Source organism: Manis pentadactyla, chromosome 14, assembly GCF_030020395.1.
Source record: "Manis pentadactyla isolate mManPen7 chromosome 14, mManPen7.hap1, whole genome shotgun sequence".
NCBI lineage: Eukaryota > Metazoa > Chordata > Mammalia > Pholidota > Manidae > Manis > Manis pentadactyla.
Window position 1 is genome coordinate 82,491,266 of NC_080032.1, and position 25,823 is coordinate 82,517,088.

The 25,823-nt window shown below is 35.8% G+C and overlaps 1 protein-coding gene across 5 annotated transcripts in view; it reads left to right on the plus strand.

The window, feature by feature from the left end:
• The window catches only part of CCDC91 (coiled-coil domain containing 91), a 329,601-nt gene that overhangs the window by 101,215 nt on the left and 202,563 nt on the right, over positions 1 to 25,823 (plus strand). For 4 of the 5 annotated variants that reach the window (XM_036889459.2, XM_036889457.2, XM_036889455.2 and 1 more), the window contains exons 4-6: positions 15,834 to 15,991; positions 17,454 to 17,657; positions 18,370 to 18,474. In XM_036889459.2, coding sequence (XP_036745354.2) covers positions 15,834 to 15,991; positions 17,454 to 17,657; positions 18,370 to 18,474 — 467 coding nt within the window. The remainder of the gene's footprint in view (positions 1 to 15,833; positions 15,992 to 17,453; positions 17,658 to 18,369; positions 18,475 to 25,823) is intronic. The other variant, XM_036889452.2, reaches the window with a different exon arrangement.

The window sequence follows — 25,823 nt, forward strand, 5'->3', positions numbered from 1 at the left end:
CCTCACAGAGGTGACAAAACACTATAATCAAGCATTGCATTCAGTTTAGTTATTAAAAAACCATTTAGCCAACAAAATTGCTTTTTTTTAATTTTTTTAAACCATTCTCTTAACATTGTGTGGAAAACAACAGCAAATGAAATAAAGGAACTTTTTGCTGAGGGAGTTGTTCATTTGCCTAGTGAGTAAACATTTACTGGATTTACCAATCCAGTAGTTTCCTAAAAGAAAAATCTTCAAGTTTTCTAAATCTTTGGTCTGATGATCTAAGCATGTACTTTGCTTTGATGGAATACGCCTGATGAAATTTGTGAATTGTATTTCTCCTAAAATTTTAAAGATAGATTCGATTCTCATTGGTTATGATCCTGTTTGAAGTTAGGGGTAAGACTACATTCTACTTTGCCTTCATTGATCTTTTAATTTTCCTGTTCAGTAGCTATTCATTGTTTACCAAGAATAGGGGGAACAGTGGACAACAAACAAGATAAATGATGTCATAATTTGTTACATTAACCTTTGTTAAGTGGAGCACAGGGTGCTGGAGGATGAGTTGTGGCTTAACAACTGGCCAAAAGAGAAACTGAAATAGAAAAGTTTATTACTCACAGGTCCTGGAGGAAGGACACAGTATGACTCAAGAGGCCACCCAGGAAGGTCAAGGTAGAGTGCAGGGTATGTGGGGCATGTGCCATTATTAGGGTCTGTGTGTGGAGTCTTTGGGGTTCCCAGGCTAAGGCTGGATCGGTCAATTCAAACAAAAGAGCAGGATTTTGGTAATCTCCATGAGGGTCTTATCTAAGGGGTGCACAAGGGGAAGGTCCTGGGAGGCAGGGGACACTGTTATAAAGGATGTTGAGGAAGTCATATCAGGAATTTACATTTGCTTGTGACTCTGTGGGTTATTATGTAGGGAGCGTGCTTGCGTGAGAGGGCTAGTGTTGCTTTAGGCCCCTGGGGCTGCTTCACCAAAGTGGATGCTGAGGCAGCAATACCACGGAGCAGCTCAGGCTGATCACAGAAATTAAACAAATAATTACAGATAATTAATTAATTATAACTAGGTGTAGTGAACATTAAAGTTCCTATGGCCAGCATCCTCACCTGACCCTGAACTACTTGCTGATGTAATTGGCCTTACTGTAGGCTAATGTTTGCATATTTGTTGGCAATGAGCCATTATTATTGGTGTTAGTATGGAAAGAGCTCTGCCCAGGAGCAGAGACACAGACGGATTGTGAAGGCCCCAGTGGCAGATGTGATTCCAGCACTCAACCTGCCACTGTGAGGATAAAGCTTGGTATAAACCCTTTTACCCCTAACATCCTGCTGTTATTCTGTCTTACCGAATCCAGAGTGAACTTGCCTGGCAGTAATCCCCCTTGGGCGGGACACTAGGATATCCTTTTAAGGCTTGATACAAGATGTCAGAATAGTGGGAACAGAGGGTGAGGTGGGCGCTGCATTATAGCCAGGAAGGATGTTAGACCACTACCTGAATCTAAATAGGGGCCAGCAGGGCAAAGTCCTAGAATGTTTCAGGAGGAAGGGCTTGTCTAATGGACCTGGGAGCTTTGCAGCAGAGAAGAGGGAAATGGAAAGAACATCCTGCATTTTTTTTTTATTAAAGTATTATTGATATACACTCTTATGAAGGTTTCACCTGAAAAAACAATGTGGTTACTACATTTACCCATATTATCAAGTCCCCACCCACACCCCAATGCAGTCACTGTCCATCAGGGCAGTAAGATGCCACAGATTCACATTCACCATTTGCCTTCTCTGTGCTACACTGTTTTCCCCTTGATCCCCCACACCATGTGTACTAAACATAATACCCCTCAGTCCCCTTCTCCCTCCCTCCCCACCCACCCTTCCACACCCTTCCCCTTTTGGTAACAACTAGTTCCCTTTTGGAGTCTCTGAGTCTGCTGCTATTTTGTTCCTTCAGTTTTGCTTCGTTGTTATACTCCACAAATGAGGGAAATCATTTGGCACCTGCCTTCCTCCGCCTGGCTTATTTCACTGAGCATAATGTCCTCCACCTCCATCCATGTTGTTGCAAATCGTAGGATTTGTTTCTTATGGCTGAATACTATTCCATTTGTATATGTACCACATCTTCTTTATCCATTCATATACTGATGGACACTTCCATATCTTGGCTATTGTAAAAAGTGCTGCGATAAACAAAGGGGTGCATATTTCTTTTTGAATCTGAGAAGTTGTGTTCTTTGGGTATATTCCAAGGAGTGGGATTCCCGGGTCAAATGGTATTTCTATTATTAGTTTTTTGAGGAACCTCCATACTGCTTTCCACAATGGTTGAACTAGCTTACATTCCCACTAGCAGTGTAGGAGGGTTCCTCTTTCTCCGCATCCTTGCCAGCATTTGTTGTTCTTAGTCTTTTTGATGCTGGCCATCCTTACTGGAGTGAGGTGATGTGTCATTGTGGTTTTAATTTGCATTTCCCTGATGATTAGTGATGTGGAGCATCTTTTCATGTGTCTGTTGGCCATCTGAATTTCTTCTCTGGAGAAGTGTCTCTTCATATCCTCTGCCCATTTTTTAATTGGGTTATTTGCTTTTTTGGTGTTGAGGCGTGTAAGTTCTTTATATATTTTGGATGTTAACCCCTTGTTGGATATGTCATTTACAAATATATTCTCCCATACTGTAGGCTGCCTTTTTGTTCTGTTGATGGTGTCCTTTGCTGTACAGAAACTTTTTAGTTTGATGTAGTCCCATGAGTTCATTTTTGCTTTTGTTTCCCTTTCTCGGGGAGATGCGTTCAGGAAGAAGTGGAACATCTTGCTTTTTAAGTATTAACTTTTGACATTGAAAATACTCTTAATTTTTTATGTTTATTTTCTGAATTTTTAATTAATCTTGTGATTATTTGCTCTGTTTTGTCAGGTTTATTCTTCTATTTTTCCTAATTTAAAAATATTTGATGCTTGTATCATTTAACCTTTCTTTTCAAATATTTAAAGTAATAGCATTCAAGCCTATAATTTTCCCATAGATTATTACTTTAACTGCATCTTGCCAGTTTTGATTTTTAAAAAACAATCCTTTAGTTATAAATATTTTCTAATATTTGTTTGGAACTGATCCTTGAGCTTTTAAGGTATTTCTTATTTTTAACTATAGGAGTTTGCTAGTTATTTTTATTTTTATTGTTTCCTAATTTGATTGCCTTATGGCCTGAGAAAGTAGTTCAATACAAATTCTTTTTATTTTGATGAGATTTGTCTTGTATCAGGTGCTATCTGAGGATTGACATCAACTGGGAGCTTGTGTTCTAGGATCAATATATTATATTTAGTTCACTCTTACTTTGAGAATATAGTCCTTTGTGGGCCGAGGTTTGTGGGGGATGGTCCTTGAGTAGGTCCTGAACTTCACTTTTGTGTCCTGTGTCTTTGAGGTCATGAAAACCAAAGCTGAGGTTTACAAAGTTTGGCAGATGTCTTCAATGCAAAAACTTGCCTATTTCTTTTTGTCGCATAGTTTACTTAGCTTTTGCCTGAGTATTTCTGTTTTCACCAGATCCTCAGTTAAGTTGATTTTAGTTTTTTTATATTACTCTGTACATTAATTGCTTTCTTTGGAGGTTAATCAGGTTCCCAGTCTTCCATACATTTGGAAACAAGATCCAGGATTTTTTAAATTAAAAACTCTTTACACATACATTCTACTCTTGATGCCTGGTTTTTGTTAATTTCATTGAAAGTGAAAAAATATTGACCTAAAAAATTAAGCTTATGGTGCTTGTTTGCTAGAGTTTCATAATGGATATGTTTCAACTGCTAAGACATGTATGTATCTTACTGTACGTTAGTCTTGAATCACTGCAATATATTTGTTAATTAGACATGCCAGATGTGCTTGTATTAAAATTCTTTTCCTCTTAGATTCATGAATAATGTAAACCATAAATTTATGTATCTTGGTTATCTTTAAGAATGGTATCTTCACATTAATTGAATGTTATGTATGTATGATTCTTACAATTTTTGAGTTACATTTCTTTAGAAAGAAAAGGCATTGTTAATGGTCATGATAATAGTGTTTAGAGTTTAAGCCTGATGTATGTCATTTTGGATTCAGTGGGTATAAACCAAATATTGTTTCCTATGTTTTCTTATGGTTAAAGTGAACTAAACAGTCAACGTACATCACACGTATCTAATGAAAATAATAGTTGTCTTCTTTCCCTTGATGAGAAGGATATGAATTACATGAACTGTTCACTTCTGGAAAGTAGTTCACACATTTTCATATTTCTTTTGTACACATATTATAGTTTTGTGTGTATCCTGTCAAGTGCTAATGGCTGGGCTAGGGGTAGATTGTAATTTTTGTTGTATTCAGAGTGCTGAGTCAGTTTGTTAGGTTTTTGAGTTTGAATCAGTCTTTCAAGTTTTAGTTTAGAAAAGCTCTTCATTGTTTTGCTTATTGTAAAGACTTCTGTGTAGATTAAAAAAATATGATGTAACAGAATAGTTACTATAAATATTTATGCATTTGTTGAAATTTATATGTATATTTGTATGGATTAATATATGGTTAGTACATGTGTAATTTAGAGAAATTTCAGCTTTTTGTTTTTAGATTTTTAATTTTAGAATTATATTTTACTTAACTGCTAAGGCTTATGGGAAATTAGATTTCAAAGATATGCTAGTAGTTCTCCTAAAGGCTAATTGAAGCCATATTTCACAAGCCCAAAACTTACAATGATGTATTTATAGGTTTGGTAAGTAATATAAACATTTCTATGTAACACCATGTAAAGTGGACATTAAAATTAATAAATGCTTCAGAATTGAAAAGATTTATGTTCAAATATATTTTTATAAGAATAAGTCTTAAACTCACCTTCATAGTAAGGGAACAATTTAGAGACTTGTAAATGAATTATTGTGAGATTGTGAAAGGATATATGTAATATTCATCAGGAATTCCATAGATAATATGTGAATTAAGTTAATGTTTTTTTTTTAATAGGGTAATCAGTTTCTGGTATATCAAATGCTCTTTATTTTATAGCTATGTCTTGAAATGGCGTTGCCTTTTTGGTTAATCCATTTATTTAACTTGAGCAAAAGCTGAATATAATTGCACTGTTCAGTGCTCAGTTTATTGTGTTTAATAAACAGTTTATTCTGTTTAGTGCATCATCCCCCCTTTTTGCTTTCACTTCTATCAGAGAGTTCACATTTATATAATGTCTCCTCTAAGCTATTATAAATACTATCTTAATTGTGTTCTGTATCTTCTGTATTATCCTATACATGGTTTCCTGAACAGTCTTTATAGAGTCCAAACTCCATGTTCTCATGTCAGGCATTCAAGCCCACGATTATTTGAATTTGGCCTATGTTGATTTTTAACTCACTGCTACCCTTGACGTTCCCGAGGTCCAGTAGACGGAAGTTACCTGTGCTTCCCAGCATGTGCTCCCAGCATGTTCTTACTCTGGTTCTCTGTTCTGATTTTGCTCTCCAGCTGAAATATTCTTCTCCATTGCTGCTCACTGGTTCAGGTCACATGCTTTCTTCAAGGCCTAGTTTAAATGTCCTGCACTGAGCTTTCCTCAGTCACTTCTCCAACTCCCTTGATCCTCACTGGATCGGGACATGACTGTTCTTTTCTGTTAATTCCTGTTTTTCTGAGTCATTTCATGCTGTTAGCTATTCTCTCCCAGGTTGATGGTTATGATGCTGCACTCTTGTTCCCTCTTACCTCTCTGATCCTTTCTTTTGGCTTCTTCACTTTATTATCATCTTTCTCTCTTCTCCTTAAAAATTGTTTTCTATGGTTCTATCCTTGACCCTTTTGTTTTTTCACAGGTGAAATCTTTCAATTGAGGATATTCTGGTTGGTGCTTTTATGCTTGACTTTCTTTAGAGCTTCAAGTTTACATTTTTAACTGCCTTTCTGGCTCTTTCTATCTGGTAGGTTCCATATATCTTTTCCTTTTTCTTTTTTCTATTTTTTTATTAAGGTATCATTGATACACAATCTTACAAAGAATTCACATGAGCAACATTGTGGTTACTACAGTCACCCATATTGTCAAGTTCCCCCTATACCCGATTGCAGTCATTGCCATCAGCCTAGAAAAATGCTGTAGAGTCATTACTTGTCTTCTCTATGCTATACTGCCTTCCCTGTGACCCCCCTACATTATGTGTGTTAATCATAATTCCCTTTAATCCCCTTCTCCCTCCCTCCCCACACACCCTCCCCACTGGTTCCATTTGTTAACTGCTAGTTCTTCTTGGAGTCTGTGAGTCTGCTGCTGTTTTGTTCCTTCAGTCTTGTTTTGTTGTTATACTCCACAAATGAGTGAAATCTTGGGTACTTGTCTTTCTCTGCCGGGCTTATTTCACTGACTGTAATACCCGCTAGCTCCATCCATGTTGTTGCAAATGGTAGGATTTGTTTTCTTTTTATGGCTGAGTAATATTCCATTGTGTGTATGTATCACCTCTTCTTTATCCTTTCATCTATTGATGGACACTTAGGTTGTTTCCATATCTTGGCTAGTAAATAGTGCTGCAAGAAACATAGGGTTGCATATGTCTTTTTGAATCTGGGATCTTGTTTTCTTTGGGTAAATCCCTAGGAGTGGAATTCCTGGGTGAAATGGTATTTTTATTTTTAGTATTTTGAGGAGCCTTCATACTGCTTTCCACAGTGGTTGAACTAGTTTACATTCCCACCAGCAGTGTAGGAGGGTTCCCCTTTCTCTGCATCCTCACCAGCATTTGTTGTTGTTTGTCTTTTGGATGTTGGAGATCCTAACTGGTATGAGGTGATATCTCATTGTGGTTTTAATTTGCATTTCCTTGATAATTAGTGATGTGGAGTATCTTTTCATGTGTTTGTTGAGCATCTGAATTTCTTCTTTGGAGAAGAGTCTGTTCATATCCTCTGCCCATTTTTTAATGAGGTTATTTACTTTTTGGTTGTTGAGGCATGTGAAGTCTTTAAATATTTTGAATGTTAACCCCTTATCGGATATGTTGTTTACATTCTCCTATACTGTAGGATGCCTTTTTGTTCTGCTGATGGTGTCCTTTGCTGTACAGAAGCTTCTTAGGTTGATGTAGTACCATTTGCTCATTTTTGCTTTTTGTTTCCCTTGGTCAAGGAGATGTGTTCAGGAAAAAGTTGGTCATCTGTATATTACAGATTTTTGCCTATGTTTCCTTCTAAGAGTTTTTGGTTTCGTGACTTACATTAAGGTCTTTGATCCATTTTGAGTTTACTTTTGTGTATGGAGTTAGGCAATAAACCAGTTTCATTCTCTTCCATGTAGCTTCCCAGTTTTGCCAACACCAGTTGTTGAAGAGGCTGTCATTTTCCCATTGTATGTCCATGGCTCCTTTATCGTATACTAATTGACCATATATGTGTGGGTTTCTATCTGGGCTGTCTATTCTGTTCCATTGATCTATGGGTCTGTTCTTGTGCCAGTACCAAATTGTCTTGATTACTGTTGGCTTTGTAGTAGAGCTTGAAGTTGGTGAGTGTAATTCTCCCCCGCTTTATTCTTTCTTTTCAGGATTGCTTTGGCTATTTGGGGTCTTTTGTGGTTCCATATGAATTTTAGAATGATTGCTTTAGTTCACTGAAGAATGCCATTGGTATTTTGATAGAGATTGCATTAAATCTGTAGATTGCTTTAGGCAGGATGGCCATTTTGACAATATTAATTCTTCATATCCATGAGCATGGGATGTATTCCCATTTATTGGTATCTTCTTTAATTTCTCTCATGAGTGTCTTGTAATTTTCAGGGCATAGGTCTTTAATCTCCTGGTTTAGGTTTAATTCCTAGGTATTTTATTCTTTTTGATGCAGTTGTAAATAGAATTATTTTCCTCATTTCTGTTTCTGCTAGCTCATCTTTAGTGTATAGCAATGTAACAGATTGCTGTGTATTAATTTTGTATCCTGCAACTTTGCTGAATTCAGTAATTAGATCTAGTAGCTTGGGAGTGGATTCTTTAGGGTTTTTTATGTTTGGTATCATGTCATTTGCAAACAGTGATAGTTTAACTTCTTCCTTGCTAATCTAGATGCCTTTTATTTCTTTGTGTTTTCTGACCTCCAGTACTATGTTGAATAAAAGTGGGGAGAGTGGGCATCCTTGTCTTGTTCCCAGTCTTAGAGGAGAAGCTTTCAGCTTTTCACTGTTAAGTATGATATTGACTGTGGGTGTGTCATATATGGCCTGTATTATGTTTAGGTACTTGCCCTCATACCCATTTTGTTGAGAGTTGTCATGAATGGATGTTGAATTTTGTTGAATGCTTTTTCAGCATCTGTAGAAATGATCATGTGGTTTTTGTCCTTCTTTTTGTTGATGTGGTGGATGATGTTGATGGATTTCCAAGTGTTGTACCATCCTTGCATCCCTGGGATGAATCCCACTTGATCATGGTGTATGATCCTCTTGATGTATTTTTGAATTCAGTTTGCTAATATTTTATTGAATATTTTTGCATCTTTGTTCATCAGGGATATTGGTCTGTAATTTTCTTTGTCTGGTTTTGGTATTAGAGTGATGCTGGCTTCATAGAATGAGTTTGGAAGTATTCCCTCCTCTTCTATTTTTTGGAAAACTTTAAGGAGAATGGGTATTATGTTTTCTCTAATGTCTGATAAAATTCAGCGGTGAATCCATCTGTTATGGGAGTTTTGTTCTTGGGTAGTTTTTTGATTACTGATTCAATTTCATTGCTGGTAATTGCTCTGTTTAGGTTTTCTGTTTCTTCCTTGGTCAATCTTGGAAGGTTGTATTTTTCTAGAAAGTTGTCCATTTCTTCTAGGTTATCCAGTTTGTTAGCATATAGGTTTCTGTGGTGTCCATAGCATTCTCTAATAATTTCTTTGTATTTCTGTGGTGTCCATCATGATTTTTCCTTTTTCATTTCTGATTCTGTTTATGTGTATAGATTGTCTTTCTTTCTGAGTAAGTCTGGCTAGGGGTTTATCTATTTTGTTTATTTTCTCAAAGAACCAGCTATTGGTTTCATTAATTTTTTCTATTGTTTTTTTCTTGTCAATTTTATTTGTTTATGCTCTGATCTTTATTATGTCCCTCCTTCTGCTGACTTTGGGCTTCATTTGTTCTTTTTCCAGTTTGAATAATGGTGAATTTAGACTATTCATTTGGGATTGTTCTTCCTTCTTTTAATAGGCCTGGACTGCTATATACTTCCCTCTTACAACTGCCGTCGCTGTATCCCTCAGAAGTTGGGGCATTGTGCGGTTGTTTTCATTTGTCTCCATATGTTGCTTGATCTCTGTTTTAATTTGGTCATTGATCCATTGATTATTTAGGAGCATGTTGTTAAGCTTCCATAGTTTGTGAGCCTTTTTGTTTTCTTCATACAATTTATTTCTAGTTTTATACCCTTGTGATCTGAGAAGTTGGTACAATTTCAATCTTTTTGAATTTACTGAGGCTCTTTTTGTGGCCTAGTATGTGGTCTATTCTGCAAAATGTTCCATGTGCATTTGAAAAGAATATGTATCCTGCTGCTTTTGGGTGGAGAGTTCTATAGATGTCTGTTAGGTCCATCAGTTCTAATGTGTTGTTCAGTGCTTCTGTTTCCTTACTTATTTTCTATCAGGTTGATCTGTCCTTTGGAGTGAGTGGAGTGTTGAAGTCTCCTAAAATGAATGCATTACATTCTATTTCCCCTTTTAATTCTGATAGTATTTGTTTTAATATGTAGGTGCTCCTTTGTTGGTACATATATATAACGGTTGTACACACACACACGCACATGCACACATATATATAGCTTCATCCATTTTCTTCAAATGTCAACATTTTATCATATTTGCTTTATCTTTATTCTTCCTTTCCCGCCTCTTCATTTTTCTTTTTTTCTTCCTCTTCTCAGTGTTTATTTATTGTACTTTTATTCTTATGCTAAGGCTGTATAGTCAAAGTACTGCATCCCAAAGGGAATTGGATTAGTTTATGCCTTCCACTGCTGTGCACACTGCCAGCCCCCAACCTTGTAATGTGATTAGATTATTCATTTGAAATATGGTTTAGTTAATTTGTTGGTCTGTATTTTCCATTTTAGAACCCAGTCCCCCTATTCTGCTTGTTTTTATTTCATTGAGTATGTAAAACACTAACTTAGTTCCAAAAAATCAGAACCATATTAAAAAAACTACACTCACAGAAGAAATATTTACACCATTCATTTCTTTTGTCTTTCCACTTCACTCCACTCATCCTCCTCTCTCAGTCTCATTAATTCTGGCTTTACCTTCTCTGTGTTTTCTTTATGACAAATGAATAGATGCAGGTATCTGTTATCTTTTCAGATAATTAAGGGTCTTTGTGTGTTTTCTTTTTTGTAAATTATGTGTTCTCATTTTTTGTCCATTATTCTATTATTTTCAATCTTTTTCTCCCAACTTTTGAATATTGTTTGTATGTCAAGAATAGTAACTCTTATCTGTGATACATATTACACATAGCTTTTTTTTAAGTTTGCCAGCTATTGTTTAATTTTATTTAAGATAATTTTTTTGTTTTCATTAATCTACAATTACATGAAGAATAAGATAATTTTTGACAGAAAAAATTTTTATATACTCTACAGTTAAATTTGGCAATTTTTACTTTTATTGTATCTCGAATTGTGTCATAGTAAAAAGCCTTTTCTTATACCCAAGGTAAAGAGGAACTCAACTCAAATTTTCTTTTAATACTTACATTGTTTCATTTTTTTATATTTATATCCCTGAACAGTTTGGAGTTAACTTTTTGTCTATAGTGTGAAATATGAATGTTATTTCATCATTTTCCAAATGTCTAATCGATTGTTTTGGCACTGTTTATTAATAAGCCATCCTTACTTTGTGGTTTGAAGTGCCATTTTTATCCTATATTTTAAGTTTCACACATAATGCATTTATTTCTGGACTTTCTGATGTGTTCTTCTGGTCTGTTTATTACTCTACCAAATAAATACCCTTTTAATTATAAAGTACTTACCATGTTTTAATATCATTTATTACAGTGTATCTTAATATAGTCATAAGTATATTTTAAATAGTATTTTTTATTAAGCAGGGCTAGAATCCTTATACCTCTTCTTTTTTAGTATTTTCCTGTCTGTCCTTCAGTTTTTAGTTTTTCCATGTGAAGTTTAATGTCCATTTATTTAGCTCCTTAATAAAAAACAGCTTATTGATACTTCCATGAAGTTATTATTAGGCCTATAAACTAAGAGAGGACTGACATCTTTATGAGTTTAGTTTCCATATCCGTTTACAAGAGATGTCTTTACCTTTGTTAGGTCTAGCTTTGAGTCTTTCAGAAGTGTTTAAAGGTCTTCCTCATATTTCCTGCCAAGTTTATTCAGACTATTTCATCTTCTTTTTTGCTATGGAAAATAGTATTTTCTCCTCCATTATATCCTCTAAATAGTTACTGTTTTTTCATATGAATGCTACTGATTTTTTTTTGTTAAGTTTAGATCCTGCTACTTCATTGAATGTGTTGTTTGAGTTAGTAGGAACATGAGATAGTTTTCCTCCTTTGCTTCTTTTTAGTATCTTTTCACTTAACTGCATTGGCTCATGCCTTTAGTGTGGTGTTAAATGGTATGGAAATAGTAGGCATTGATTGTTTTGTTCTTGATCTTAGGAAACACTTTTAGTTTTTCTCTATTAATTAACTTGCTGACTTTAGGCCTAAGGTCTATATCATGTTGAGAAAGTATCCATCAATTCCTGTTTCTTGACTGTTTTTAACAGACGTGGGTGTTTGACTTTATCAAAAGGATTTTCAGAGTCTTAGATGGAGATCATTACATCATTTTGTCTTCAAGTCTTTTAATATGTAATTTTATATTAATGAATTCCCTATGAGTGAACTAGCCTTGCATTCCTGAAGCAAGTCTGACTTGTTCACTGCATATTATTTTCTCAGTATGGTGTTAGATTCTGTTATTAATATTTCATTTAGAATTTTACCTCGACAAATATAAGTGATACTCTAAAAATCTTTAGTCTGTTTTTATATACTTTTTAAAAAATCAGGCTTAACTATCAATGTTATGTTAATGATGTATAATGCTGATGACATTTTCCTTCATTTTACAAGGCTCAGGAATAATTTTAGAGCATTGAGATTATCCATATTTTGAATTTTTGGTAGAAATCCAGTTGAAATTCTATATCTGTGGGATAGTTGCCTGATAACTTTGTTTTCCCCTAGGAATTAAGTTTATTTTTAAGAGTATTTCTTTAAGCTTTAATCAGAGTATCTTCTATAAATTAAATTTCCGTGGAGAATTGCCCATGTTATCTAGATTTTCAAATTTATTTACTTAAACTTCTATAGTGGAATTTTATGATTAAAAAAATTTTTTTTGGTTTAATTATGTTCCTCTTGTCATTTAATTTGTATTTTTGTACTTTCTTTTTTTTCATAAATAAGTTAACTAATTTTTTTTAGCTCTTTAGAAATTTGGGATTTTGATTAGATTTATTTTTTTCTTAATTTACTTAAATATCTGCATTATCTTTATGTTCTTCATTGTACTTTTTAAGTTATTAGTGTTTCTATTTTAGTTTATGAGCTGGGAGCTCAACTCATTGCTCTTTTTTCATTGGTTGAAGTATTCGAGGCTATAGATTTTTTTCTAATCACTGCTTTAAATGTATTCCATAGATTGATATGTAATGTTTTAAATAACATTATTTCTTATCTGTAATATATTGACAGTGGGAAATTAAAATTATATTATTATTATTGTTGGGGAGATAGAGTAGGTGAAAAGATTCCCAGAAAAGCTTATTTTGAACATTGAAAAATGATAATTTCCAAGACAACTTCCATTTACTGGGTGTTTACCATGTACCTATCTAGTACAGCTAAGTAGTTTATATATATCATCCAATTTAAGCTGCATGACATTATTTTGAGGTACACACTATTTTCCCATTTCAGAAGAGGAACTGTAGCTTAGAGAGGTTTGGTAATTTGCCCAAGTCTTTATAACATTAAGTTGTTACTCAAATTTGAATCCATTTCTGACTCCACAGCCATTGGTTTTACTTAGGCAGTGATATTGTGATGTCACAGAGGTACTCAACAGTATGGCATAATCAGGGAACTGTTAGCACATGTGACTGGAGTGAAGTTGGCATTAAATGGTATCATTTCTGGCTTGGCAAAATAGTTTACTGAGGTGCTCTTAACTAAGGTGGAAAACATGAAGCAAAGCAGGTTTATATAACATGATGGGTAAGTGCAGTGTACCTACTACACAGCTAAATGTAACTGGCTGGTAATTAGGTGAGTTTATGGATCTGGAGGTCTCTAGAGTGGTTTGTGCTAGAGATGTGAATTTAGAAGTCTTTGGCTTATAGGTGATAATTTAAATAATGCATTTGAAAAATGGTGAGAATAATGTGAACATAGAGAAGCGTAGAGGTAAAGAAGAGAAAACAACAAAACTTAACTGAGTGGAGAAAGAGCCTAAAACGGAAACAGGGAAACAATAGTCAATATGTTAGGAGGAAATCTAGGGGCTGGAGCTGCCATGGTGCCAAGGGAAGAATTTCAAGGAAAAGGGAGGGTCATTATAGTCACATGGTCTAGAGAACTAAAGAAATAAAATAAGAAGTGCTCTTTGATTTAATAGTAACTGAAAGGAAACTTAATATCTTAAATGATGGGGTCCAGTGGAGTGATGAGGTTTGGGTGAGGAAACAGAAAATGGAGACAGGAATCACTGGAGACAAGAAATTCGATGATGAAGGGAAAGTGTGATAGGGTGATGGGAGCTAGTGGAGAGTGAGGTTGAGGGCGCCTCCCGCCCACTCCCCCCATTTTCCTCCTTCAACCTCTCCCTTCCCCTTCCCCTTGTTTATCGCATCCTTCTTTTCTCCTTCTTTCCCTTTATTCTACCTACTTTCCCTTCTTCCCCTAATACGATATACTTGAGCATTTAATGTTACAGAATGAGAATTTAACTTGGGACAACATGACATCGTGTCTTAGATTATGAATGACATAAAGAGATGTTAAAATATTTAAGTGTTAGATAGAATGATATTTTTAAGAGTTTCTTGAACCCAGTATCATAGCACACATACTCTTTATGCCTGGAAATAAATATACATGTCCAACAAATTTTAATTACCTTTGAAATAATAATGAAAATAGTTTCATCATCTGGCTAAGAACTTTAAGTATTTTAGTCAATTTAAACCTCAGCAGCAACTCTATGCCAATTTTACAGATGAAGAAACTGAGGGAAGTTAAGTAAACTTGTCACTTGTTCTACACATGGTTTGGTAATATGGTCCCTGAGTCTATGCTTTTAATTGTAAGCCTGCATTATTCCCTCTTACTATACTGTAGTATTTATTTTCATGCCTTCAGAAATTCATTAGTAATATTTTTATTATAAATCATAATTCAGATTTAGAAGTTAGAATATTTTGACGTTTTAGGGAAATCTGTTAGCATATAGAATAGTGAAGATTACAAAAGAAATAAGTTTCTGGAAAAGCTGTATCAAGTACAAACATGAGTTAAAATTCCAATTTTTCTGTATTTTAGTTAAAATAGTGAAATGCCTGTGGGGCAAGGTGGTAGAATACCTTATCCAGTATAGTACATATATATTGCTACCTTGTGTAGCAATAAAATACAATATTACTACACAAAGAAAGTATACATAATATAATGAAATGACCTCGTAGGGTGCCCATCAGAATTTGATATATTCTTTAGTGTAATATCTAATGACTTTATAAATGTCTTTCTTCAGGGAAAAATGCAATTTCCACTGTGAGCTGCCTCCCAAAATTTATGGTAGAACTTCGCTGATGCTGCTACTGATGCCAATGTGGAATAAAGGTTTTTATAATTTGGAAAGTCAAAAGTATAAAAGGATACTCTTCTTAGAGTTTTAAAACACAGAATACAAATGTTTTTGAGTTTTTAGAAGGAATATTTGAAAATAAAGTAATATATAGATATATATAAAATCTATTTTGCCCTCATCAATGTTCTTATTTCATGCTTGGCGATTTATATTCATGAACATTTTCTGAGCCCTAATTACTATCTAATAATGTTTTGTTGTGAAACTAATTACAGAATTTATTTTAACTTTAATTTTTCTATGGAAGTCACTCAGCAAACCAAAGTTGACGTTAACTTCAAGTCTTTTGTCTGTTTCAAGAGAAGTAACACACAGACAATTGGATTAGTTATTTTAAAGTAATTGCTATTTCTCTTAGCTCACTTTATTGTAATAAGTATTTGATGGATTTGCCTTACCTCCTGTATATATATATATATATACAATATATATGTATATATTTGCCTTACCATCACTGAGTGTCTGGGTGCATCTGTCTTGCTCACCGCCGTCTCCTCTGTGCCTAGTGTCCATGCCTGGTACCAGCAGGCACACTAGTGCTTTTTCTTAATTAGCTGAATAGACAGGTAATGTGTTTGAATACTTAACATCAGTTGGAAATGCACTTCTTAGGATAATGTGTTAGTATCTACACACTAAGGCATTATGGAACAGTTTTGTTTGCCTTGGTCTCAATGGAAATCTGTGTTAAATTTAGAAACACTAATTTTAGATTTCAAATAATGTTCCCTGAGGAATAAGGACAGAATCCTCATTTTCAGTCTCATTGCTTTTACTTTCCTTTTCCTTCCCCCTCCCTCGACTCTCTTTCTTCCCTTCAACCTGTCTTGTATTTTCTCTTTGACGATCCTTTATGTTCCCCCCCACCCCCCCAGTGTCTGGAGTCCATCTTTCTCCAGCTTCTCCTGAGACTGTGCTGGACCGTGACTGCTGCTCCTCTTCCGCCGGCTGCCCTTCTGAGCCCATCATTCCGTCACCGGAGAACGCACGCGCAGACGACAGCGTGGTGGGCCGGCCTGCCCCTGAAGCCCGGGTAGGACGAGCGTGTTTTTATAGGAAGTTTGCATACTTAAGTTGCACGCTGATTTAATGGAAGCTTCTCTGAGTCTGATTCCTCCCTCCCTCCCTCCCTCCCTCCCCTTCTTCTTCTTCTTTTTCTCTCTCTTTCTTTCTTTCTTTCTTTCTTTCTTTCTTTCTTTCTTTCTTTCTTTCTTTCTTTCTTTCTTTCTTTCTTTCTTTCTTTCTTTCTTTCTCTCTCTCTCTCTCTCTCTCTCTCTCTCTCTCTCTCTCTCTCTCTCTCTCTCTCTCTCTTTCTTTCTTTCTTTCTTTCTTTCTTCTCTTTCCTTCTCTCTTTCTTTCTCTCTCTCTCTTTCTTTCTTTCTTTCTTTCTTTCTTTCTTTCTTTCTTTCTTTCTTTCTTTCTTTCTTTCTTTCTTTCTCTCTCTCTCTCTCTCTCTCTCTCTCTTTCTTTCTCTCTCTCTCTCTCTCTCTCTCTCTCTCTTTCTTTCTTTCTCTTTCCTTCTCTCTTTCTTTCTCTCTCTTTCTTTCTTTCTTTCTCTCTCTCTCTCTCTTTCTTTTCTTTCTCTCTCTCTCTTTTCTTTCTTTCTTTTCTCTCTCTCTCTCTCTCTCTCTCTCTCTTTTTCTTTCTTCCACCTTTTCTAAAAAATATTTCTTTGGGTATTTTAACTTTGAGGCTTCTATCTAGAATTCAAACAACTAAATAATATCTTGTTTTATTCCACAAATATGAGTTACCAGAATATGGTTTGAGTATGTCATTTATTGAAATTGATTTAGCTTTGCATTTCAATCTTGAACTTCAAAAGGGAAAATAAGTACCAAAAAATAACAAAAAACAGTATTTCCTTTTCTATGGAATATATCTTTTGCCATATGTTATCAGGTACTAGTATGTTCATTTCAATTTTAGAAGCCAAAAAGACAATGGTCATAGGGCTTATTCATTCAAATATTTATTGACCTAAGCATTGTGCTACATGCTGGTATCAGTCCAGATTTCCAAAGTGCTGTACATAATCTTGAGTCACCTGTTATTTTTATTAGAAAGTGATGATCAATTAGAGGTCATTGATAAATTTAAAATTCTGATTTGAAATATTTGTTTATGTCTGTCTAAAATATAAACAGATTGTGTGTACGTGTGTAAATCCCAGAACTGGTATCATATGTATTTATATTCAAGTATATACTTTTAAGCATAAGAAAAAGTTGAAAAGTTTTTTAATGCTTCGCTTGTATAATAATATGCCTTAGACTCCAAAGTTTATAGGAAATTGTGTTTCTTGCTACAAAGATGGGGTTGTTGTACCAGTTTGAGGCCTTCTGTTGATTTATTTAAAGGATGAAATAATTTTGGAACCTTTGCTGTAACTTAATTTCCAAATGTGGTTTCTGGTGCTCTTTGGATGTTTTCATTATTGGTACAGTATAAACTTTTTCTCTTGTGTGTGTATGTGTTTTTTTAATGTGGTTTAGACTCAGCAATCAACACGTACTCATCTGGATATCTCCCTTTTCCCATTACATTTAACTGATGAGAAAAGTAATGGAACCATAGCTCTTGAGGATGATTCTGAGGACCCTGGAACCGAAGCCTCAAACATACAGCTTCAGCAGGAAATTTCAAGTCTGGAGACTAAACTCAAAGTTTCTGAAGAAGAAAAACAGAGAATTAAAAAGGTATATTTACATTTCCCTAAAAAACAAATGTTCGAGTGGCATGTAGTAGAAATTTGATATAACCCCAATCTCTGATTACAAACTCAGCAGTGGAAGAAGATACTGTAGAAGATACAACCCTTTGCGATAGGTTAAATCAGTTTTATGAGTTTATCACTTTGGAAAGTCTTTGTAAGAAATCTTAAGTTTTAAATACGTACTTTTAACATGTGAACATTTTCTACTAGATTTTTTTCAACTCTAAATAATGCTTTCCTTCTGGTTTGCTTTTACTTGCTTCAAAAGCAGGTAGTATTATATCTCTTATGCAGAACAGAAGATTTGTAACTTTGTCTTGTCGCTATGGGAAGTCAGGCATCATGGGATATTTGATAAGAGTACTTAGATATACAGCTGTTTTAGTAAATTATTTGTATATGTTCTCCTACCTATAAAAAGACTCTAGAAAATTTATAGAAACTATACATAGAGATAGTTTGTGTTGACTGTATTTAGTTTAGATGCTTTTCATCATTTATTAGCATGAATAATTTTAGTGTTATATAAATGTTTGATACTGGTCTGGAAATGAGAGGGAAGCAATACTGTTGAACTTTAAACCATACTTCCTATCAGTTCTTTCCTTACCAAATATTTTCTGGTATGTTGATTGGAAAAACTATATTTTATGCCATGGAATATTATACTATTTATACTTGGATTTTTCTTTTAGGATGTGGAATCATTGATGGAAAATCATAGTGTCTTAGAAAAAGATTTCCTTAAAGAAAAAGAGCAAGAGGCCATTTCTTTTCAAGATAGATACAAACAACTTCAGGTAAACCCAGTGAATTAAAAATATTAATATGTAGGTCTTTTGATGAGCATATAAAATAACTTTGGAAAGTACTCAATAGATGCTTTATGAGTGAAGGATCAGATACTTGCTTAAATATATAAAATATTGACCAACATGGATGAAATGAGTAAGAAATGGCATTTTGGAAAGTATGAATCTGTGAGAAGCTGAGGGTTAGTTGTTTGAAACTCAGTTTGGTGAAAAATAGTGTTTCTGATGATAAAATTTGGAAATTAGGCATTCTAATTTTTCTTATTGTATTTACAGTTGAAATGAGCTTAGAATCCTGTAAACCCTAAACAGAAATAGATCGAAACCAGTGTCTCCTCTTCTTCTCCACAAATTTCCTTAATAAACTTGTTTCTTCTGCAGTCTTTCCCATCCCAATAAATGGCAATTCTGTCTTTTAGTCGCTGAGGATGAGACCCACATTAATTCCCTTTTGTGCTTTCTCCATGTCTATTCCTTTAGCAAAACCCATTGGCTTTACCTTCCAAATACCCTGGGTTCGACTTTGCCACTGTGGTCGTTGCTACCAGCCTGTTCTAGGCCATTCTTATTTTTCCCTTGGATTCCTAAAAGATCTTGTAACTAGTCTTTTTGCTTCTGTCATTGCCTCCTTATAGACCATTCTTCACATTGCAGCCACTGTCACCTGTTTAATCCTTAAAGCTGATCATGTCATTTCTCTGCTCTGAAACCTTCAGTGGCTTCTCATCTCACCCAAACTAAAAGTCATGTAAGTCTTTAAAATGGTTTACAAGGCCCTACATTCTCTTTTATCCCTTCTCCCTGTATGTTCCCTCCCTCTTTTCCCTCAGTTATTTTGCTTTATCCCTATGTCTGGAATACTCTTCCCTCAGTTGTTCTGCATGATTTTCTTTTTGATATCATTTAGATCTCTATGTAAATGTCACCTTAGCAGAGAGACCTTCCCAGACAGCCCTACCAACCTTCCCATGTTCTATTTTCCTCCACCTCACACTTTATATCTGACAGACTTGTGTATTTACTTGTTTATTTGCTTAGATCATTTTAATAGTCTCCCAAGAGGTCCCGTAGCTTCTGCCCTTGCCCCTCTCCCTAATAAGTCTTTGTTTCAGCAGGTAGTGTGTTGAAAGTGTAAATGTTCTCCCACCCTCAATCCTCATTCTTCTTCCGGTGTCCATCTTCTAGCTACTCCAGCCTTTCCAGTTCACCCCCAGCTATTTATGTGCATCAGGCTTCATGATAAGGTCCAGGTGAGTGTGCTGGGGAGGACATTCCTTGGTTGTTAAGAGTGCTGAGTGGAGGACACGGTCTGTGACTCACTCACGGGCTCTCCCACCCGAATGCTCTGCTTCCAGATAGCTGCACAGCTCTGTTAAAAAAAATGCAGAACTTGAAAATAAGGAAACGGATGACACTGTATTCTTTCAGTGTCCTGTGGGGACATTGTTTGATAAACCTACCCAAGAATTATTTAGGAGAATCTCCTTTATTTGACTCACTGTTTACTATTGATTCAAAGTTTCAGATATGTTGACAGTACATGTTAATTTATTCATTTTTCCAAGAAGAGATATAATTTGTTAGAAGAGGTAACTTCAGAGAATATTGTTTATTCACCTATAGAATGTGTCATCAATTTTGTCTCTAATCTAGCTCTCTTTCTTACTTTAATGGTTCATTATTTAAATTTTATATATTGCACACACACACACACACACACACACCCTTTTCAAATGCTCTTTTTTTTTTTTTTTTTTTTATTGAAGGGTAGTTGACAACAGTATTGCATTACATTAGTTTCAGGTGTACAACACAGTGATTCAACATTTATATACATGATAATTCTAGGTACCAGGTATCACCATACCAAGTTGTTACAATATTTTGACTATATTCCTTATGCTATACATTACATCCCGGTTACTTATTTATTTTACAATTGGAAGTGTGTTTATATATATATATATATATTTTGTGAGGGCATCTCTCATATTTATTGATCAAATAGTTGTTAACCACAATAAATTTCTGTATAGGGGGGTCAATACTCAATGCACAATCATTAATCCACCCCAAGCCTAATTTTCGTCAGTCTCCAATCTTCTGATGCATAACGAACAAATTCTTACATGGAGTACAAATTCTTACATAATGAATAAGTTACATGGTGAACAGTGCAAGGACAGTCATCACAGAAGCTTTCGGTTTTGTTCATGCATTATGAACTATACACAGTCAGTTCAAATATGAATATTCATTTGATTTTTAAACTTGATTTATATGTGGATACCACATTTCTCTATTATTATTATTTTTAATAAAATGCTGAAGTGGTAGGTAGATACGAGATAAAGGTAGAAAACAGAGTTTAGTGTTGTAAGAGAGCAAATGTAGATGATCAGGTGTGTGCCTGTAGACTATGTGTTAATCCGAGCTAGACGAGGGCAATAAAACATCCACGTATGCAGAAGATTTCTCTCAGAACATGAGGGGGGAGGTTCTAAGCCTCACCTCTGCTGCTCCCCATTTTCTCACCAGATGGCCCCCTGCAACTGTGCCTGTCTTAGGTTATTCCTCCCTTGAGGAATCTTACCCGTCTCTGGCTAACCAGTCATCTTCCGGGGCCATACAGGGAAATGTTAAGTTGGTAAGTGAGAGAGAAGCCTTATTGTTTAAAAAGGTTAGCTTTTTGTTTCTTTGCATATTTATGCCCTGTAGCTTCTATGCCCAGCATTTGTCTTGAGGTGTCTTTACCACTTGGAAGAATTATGATACTCGGTAAATTCGACATGTGGCACAAGTTCTATTTAAAGGTTGTGATTAGGTAGGAAGAAGAAAAGCTATAGAAGTAGCAGGCAGAAGAAAACCTGGGAAGATTGATTATTTCTTTGACATATCTTCTTGTAGAGTAACTTCAGCATGGATAGGTTTTAAACTACTAATTAAATTGTGCACACACATTAACATAATAGGAATATAGTTACCTAACCAAAGCATACCTGTAATTACCAGCCATCTCCAGTGAAACCAAGAAAACCAGTTAGGCACCTTAGGCATTTGTGAAAACTTATCTATGATATGGTGGATATTGTCCGACTGAACTTAAACAGTCTGAGAGAATTCAGATAAATTAAAACCACCCATTCCTGGGGACTGTTCATATCCCATATGTTCTTTTAACAATAAATAGTCTGTGGTTGTAAGATTTTGGAGTGCTCCAATTTGCACTTCTCCTAATTCTTGGTTGAGTTCCAACAGTACAGATCCAGTCCAATTTTTGTTTTACTGTATGCACAGGCCAGCTTAGATATCTCCTTCATCATTCCCATGGCAAGTCCAGGAACTGGTGGGGTGAGTGCATCTACACCTGTGACAGTGCGTGGATCTTTGTTGGAGTTTTTTTTTTTCAAATGCTCTTTTAACCAGTCTTAGCATTGATTCATTCAGTCTTAAATAATTCATTTATTAGTAAGTAAATAGACTGAATCTTTGGCATGTCAGTTTGTATCTGTATGAGTCACATTGTAACTTTTTGAAAATTGTAACTCAGTGAGTCCTGGCTTCCTCCAGATACCTGCCTGAATGCTCCCTTCTTGTGGAGGCTCTCCTTAACCATGCTACAGAAAACGGACCCTGTGTGCAGTGTGCACATGCTCAGCATGCCCTAGTCCCCTTTCTTTGCTTTTACCCCCTCCTCATAGCACTTATCTCCGTCTGTTATTTTACTTTGATTTGTTTATTTTTTGTTTTCCTCCCACTATAGTGTAAGCTCCATGAGGTTAGGACCTTCCCTTCCCAGTGTCTAGAGCAATAGCTGTGCAGTGTGGGCTTGGCTAATATTCTTGAATGAGTGAATAAATTCACTAATGTAATGCACTCTGCTCCCCAAGGGCTAATTACATTGTGTTTGGCCATACTTACCACTCCCATACTTGGAATTACAGTGTTTATTAGAAGGCACAGTACTGAGTATTGAGAGAACTTTGTGTTTTCTTCCACTTATATTGAATGACTTATTCTGGGCCCTGTAGTGAGATACACCCCTTTGCAAATTCAGTTTCTCTATTAGTGGAATGACAGCTCACCCGAGAGGCTAACAGCTGGCGTACCACACTGTGAGCTTTTCGTGGTTAAGACCATTGCCCAGTAGCATTATCGTGGTCCTCTCTCTACTTTTACTATTAATGTAATAATATAAGAGTAACAGCTTGAGTCTTCAAAACTAATATTCAGCTTGAAAAGATCTTCTTTTTTACAGGAAACAATACTTTCAAAGAATACTTTTTTTCAGATGATTTTACTTCAGCACCAAGAAGTGCCTCTGTCTTCCTTTTTATACCATGTGCATAAAAAAGTAAACTAACTTATGGTATATTTTATCACCTTGTCTAAATAAGTGATAGGAAAATGTACTTGAAGGTGTCATAGCCAAAATGAACGCGAAGGGAGGCGTTTTGTTTAGCTTGTACGTCTGTTCACCATCTGAGGAAAGTGTTTTGTTATAATTCCACAAGTCCTCATTGTTCTGGACATTTTTTTGGTATATATTTTTTAGGCTTTTTAAAGATTGTTCTGTCCTCTAGTTCATTGAGTCTTTCCTCTTGCCTCTATTCTGCTGGTGGGCCAGTTCTTTGTTTATTTGTTTATTTACTCAGTTATTGTATTTTTCTGTTGTTAATTTTCTATTTGGTTCTTCTTTATATCTCCTATTTCTTTGCTGAAACTTTTAAATTTTTTCCATGTGTAAATCATGTTCATAGTAGCTTGTTGAAGCATTTTTATGATGGTCACTTTCAATTCCAGTCAGATAATTCTGTCATTGGTGTAATCTCAGTGTTGCTGTCTGTTCACAGTCTTGTCTTATTCCAGTTGAGATTTTCTTGATTCTTGGCATGATGGGTGGTTTTTAATTATATCCTATGTGCTTTGGATATTTTGTCTGTTACCTTCAATCTCGTTTAAGTCTTGTGTTTTAACAGGTGTCCTCTGATACTGCACAGGTTGGGGAGAGGTAGAGGGTATTTTGTTAATGTCAGGTGTGGGGTAAACTTCTGTTTCCCACTCAGCCTCCTTTGAGGCCCTGGGCAGAGGGAGTGCCTCTTTACTCCTGGGAGAAGGTAGGAATTCAGGCCCCTCATAGGCCTTGGCTTATCCCACCCTGGCTGGGAGGAGAAGAGGCACATCATTGTTCCCATGTGCTTATCCTGCCAACATGGAGAGGAGAGGTCTTGTTACTTCTGAGTGGTTTTCAAAGTTCTGGCTCCCTGCTCAGCTGCATCTGGCGCCAGAAAGGGTGGCGGGGAGAGAGAGAGGCTCTTTATCTGTGGGTGCAGATGCAAGTCCTAAAAGTGCCTCCAGATCGCTTGGTTTTCTGTTACCACCTCAGGGTGGGGTGGTTGTGGGGAGCACTCCTCACAGCTGCGCAATGGAGGTTTGGGCTCAGTACTCTGGCCTTTGCTCACAGAGCTGCAAGTGGGGCCATATTTTTTCCATGGGGTTTAGTGATCAGATGGCATGTATTATCTAAAAGTTTTCGGTTCTGCTAGATTGAGCCTCCAGTGGTCCTTTGGCTAGAGAAGGGCAGCTTTCCGGGGGCTGTGTTTGTTTGTGCACATTGGCCCTTCCTGGTTGCGGGCCATTCCAGTCCCAGCGTGAGATGTGTGAGGCTGAAGGAAAACTCACAGAACTTAGGCTGTGACGTTCCTGGCCCCAGGTCCCTAGGTGGTCTGCCTTCTTACCACCTTCTAGAATCATATTTGTTTTAAAGATAATGCCCAGGCCTTTTAGCTATACTTACTGAGAAAAATAGGGAGAAGTACGTCTGCTCCATTTTAGTCTGAAAATGAAATAGAAAGGAACATTTAAAATTTTAAATATTCTTTGTTGTAGCTATAGCAGGAAATTGATTTCAATCATAAAATATATTAATTTAAAGCATGTATTGAGTACATTTTTAAAAGAAAAACAGTTCACAACTCATGGAGTTATTGTAGATAGAGAATGGGCAAATAAAAATATGGATACGTCAGACTGGGAGATGATCCATGAAGCTCTGTATCCGCTTTATATTTACCAAGTTTGTGCATGCACAGGTGTTTTTGTTAGACTTTCTGGTAAGGTATTGTCAGTAAAAATATTTAAACTGTATTGTAAAGACCTGATTGATCAAGACTTTAGAAAATCTTGGGCTTTACACTTAGACTTCCTTTCTGTGATCCATTTCTTTCTTGGAATATAGCCTTTTTTTTTTTTTCAAACTGGTAGAAAGTTAGTTCTATCTAATAATTTCTTAGGCATGGGAGATGTGATTAAATTTGTGAGTATCTAAGGAGGCCACTGTATGCCAAATATATATATGAAACATTTAGCAAGTGAGTTTTTAAAATAGTGAATATATATTAAATTTCTTGCTTGAATTTATGGTTGGCCAATCATCCCTAGATATTTGAAACTCAATATATTTGTCATATATTTTCTGTAGAATATGGCAATCCATATATTTTTTATACTAAAGCATATATAACATCCAGGTGTCCTATATATTTGTGGAGCTTAGTGAAACAGAAGAAATTCTCTGCTGTTCATGATGACAAGGATATTGGTGCCTGCCTCTCTGGTATTCTAAAAAAAGGAAAACAGTAATACCCAAAAGATTGTACTGACAAGACTAGATTAAATTAGCTAAGAAGCTTTTCTCCCTAAACTATGTCAATATGCTTATGTGTTTATAAAGATAAATTTGTTTATTGTGGAAAATAAAATTCACACTCACTCATCACCATGAAAATCTCAAGTATTTTCATGTGATCTCAAAACACAGCGCTTGAATTTTCAGTTATGTAAAGGAATCTATCTCTACGTAGGCCAGTGTTGGGTGTGCCTTTGTCAAAATTAGCCTGACTAAAGAAAGAGTGATTAGTCAGTGGAATGTTTGTAAAACTTTTAAACAACGTTTTTTTAAACGCATGAACGATTAACAGAGAATTCTTTCCGACAGTGTTGTTCTGTGTGATGCGGTCTCATTAGCAGGAGAGGTGGAGGGGTGTGAGTGTGCCGGTAACCAAAGGCAATGGCCAACACCGGGCAATGGCCAACACCGGGAGCTGGGCAGCACGGTGGGGGTGTGCGCCGCCTCTCCTCTCCTGCCCTCTCCAGGGTGTGAGCCTGAGAGGAAGGGAAGTGAGTCACGTGCATTCGTCGGAGGTAGCTGTTTAAAGGCCTTTCCAGGGAACTTGAATAGAGAACTCACCTAAGTACAACTGGAATCCCAGTCTCTCTTGTCTTCTTTCTCTTGCTTCCCAATGCAAGTGAGTCCACACCTGTGATGAGCTCTGAAG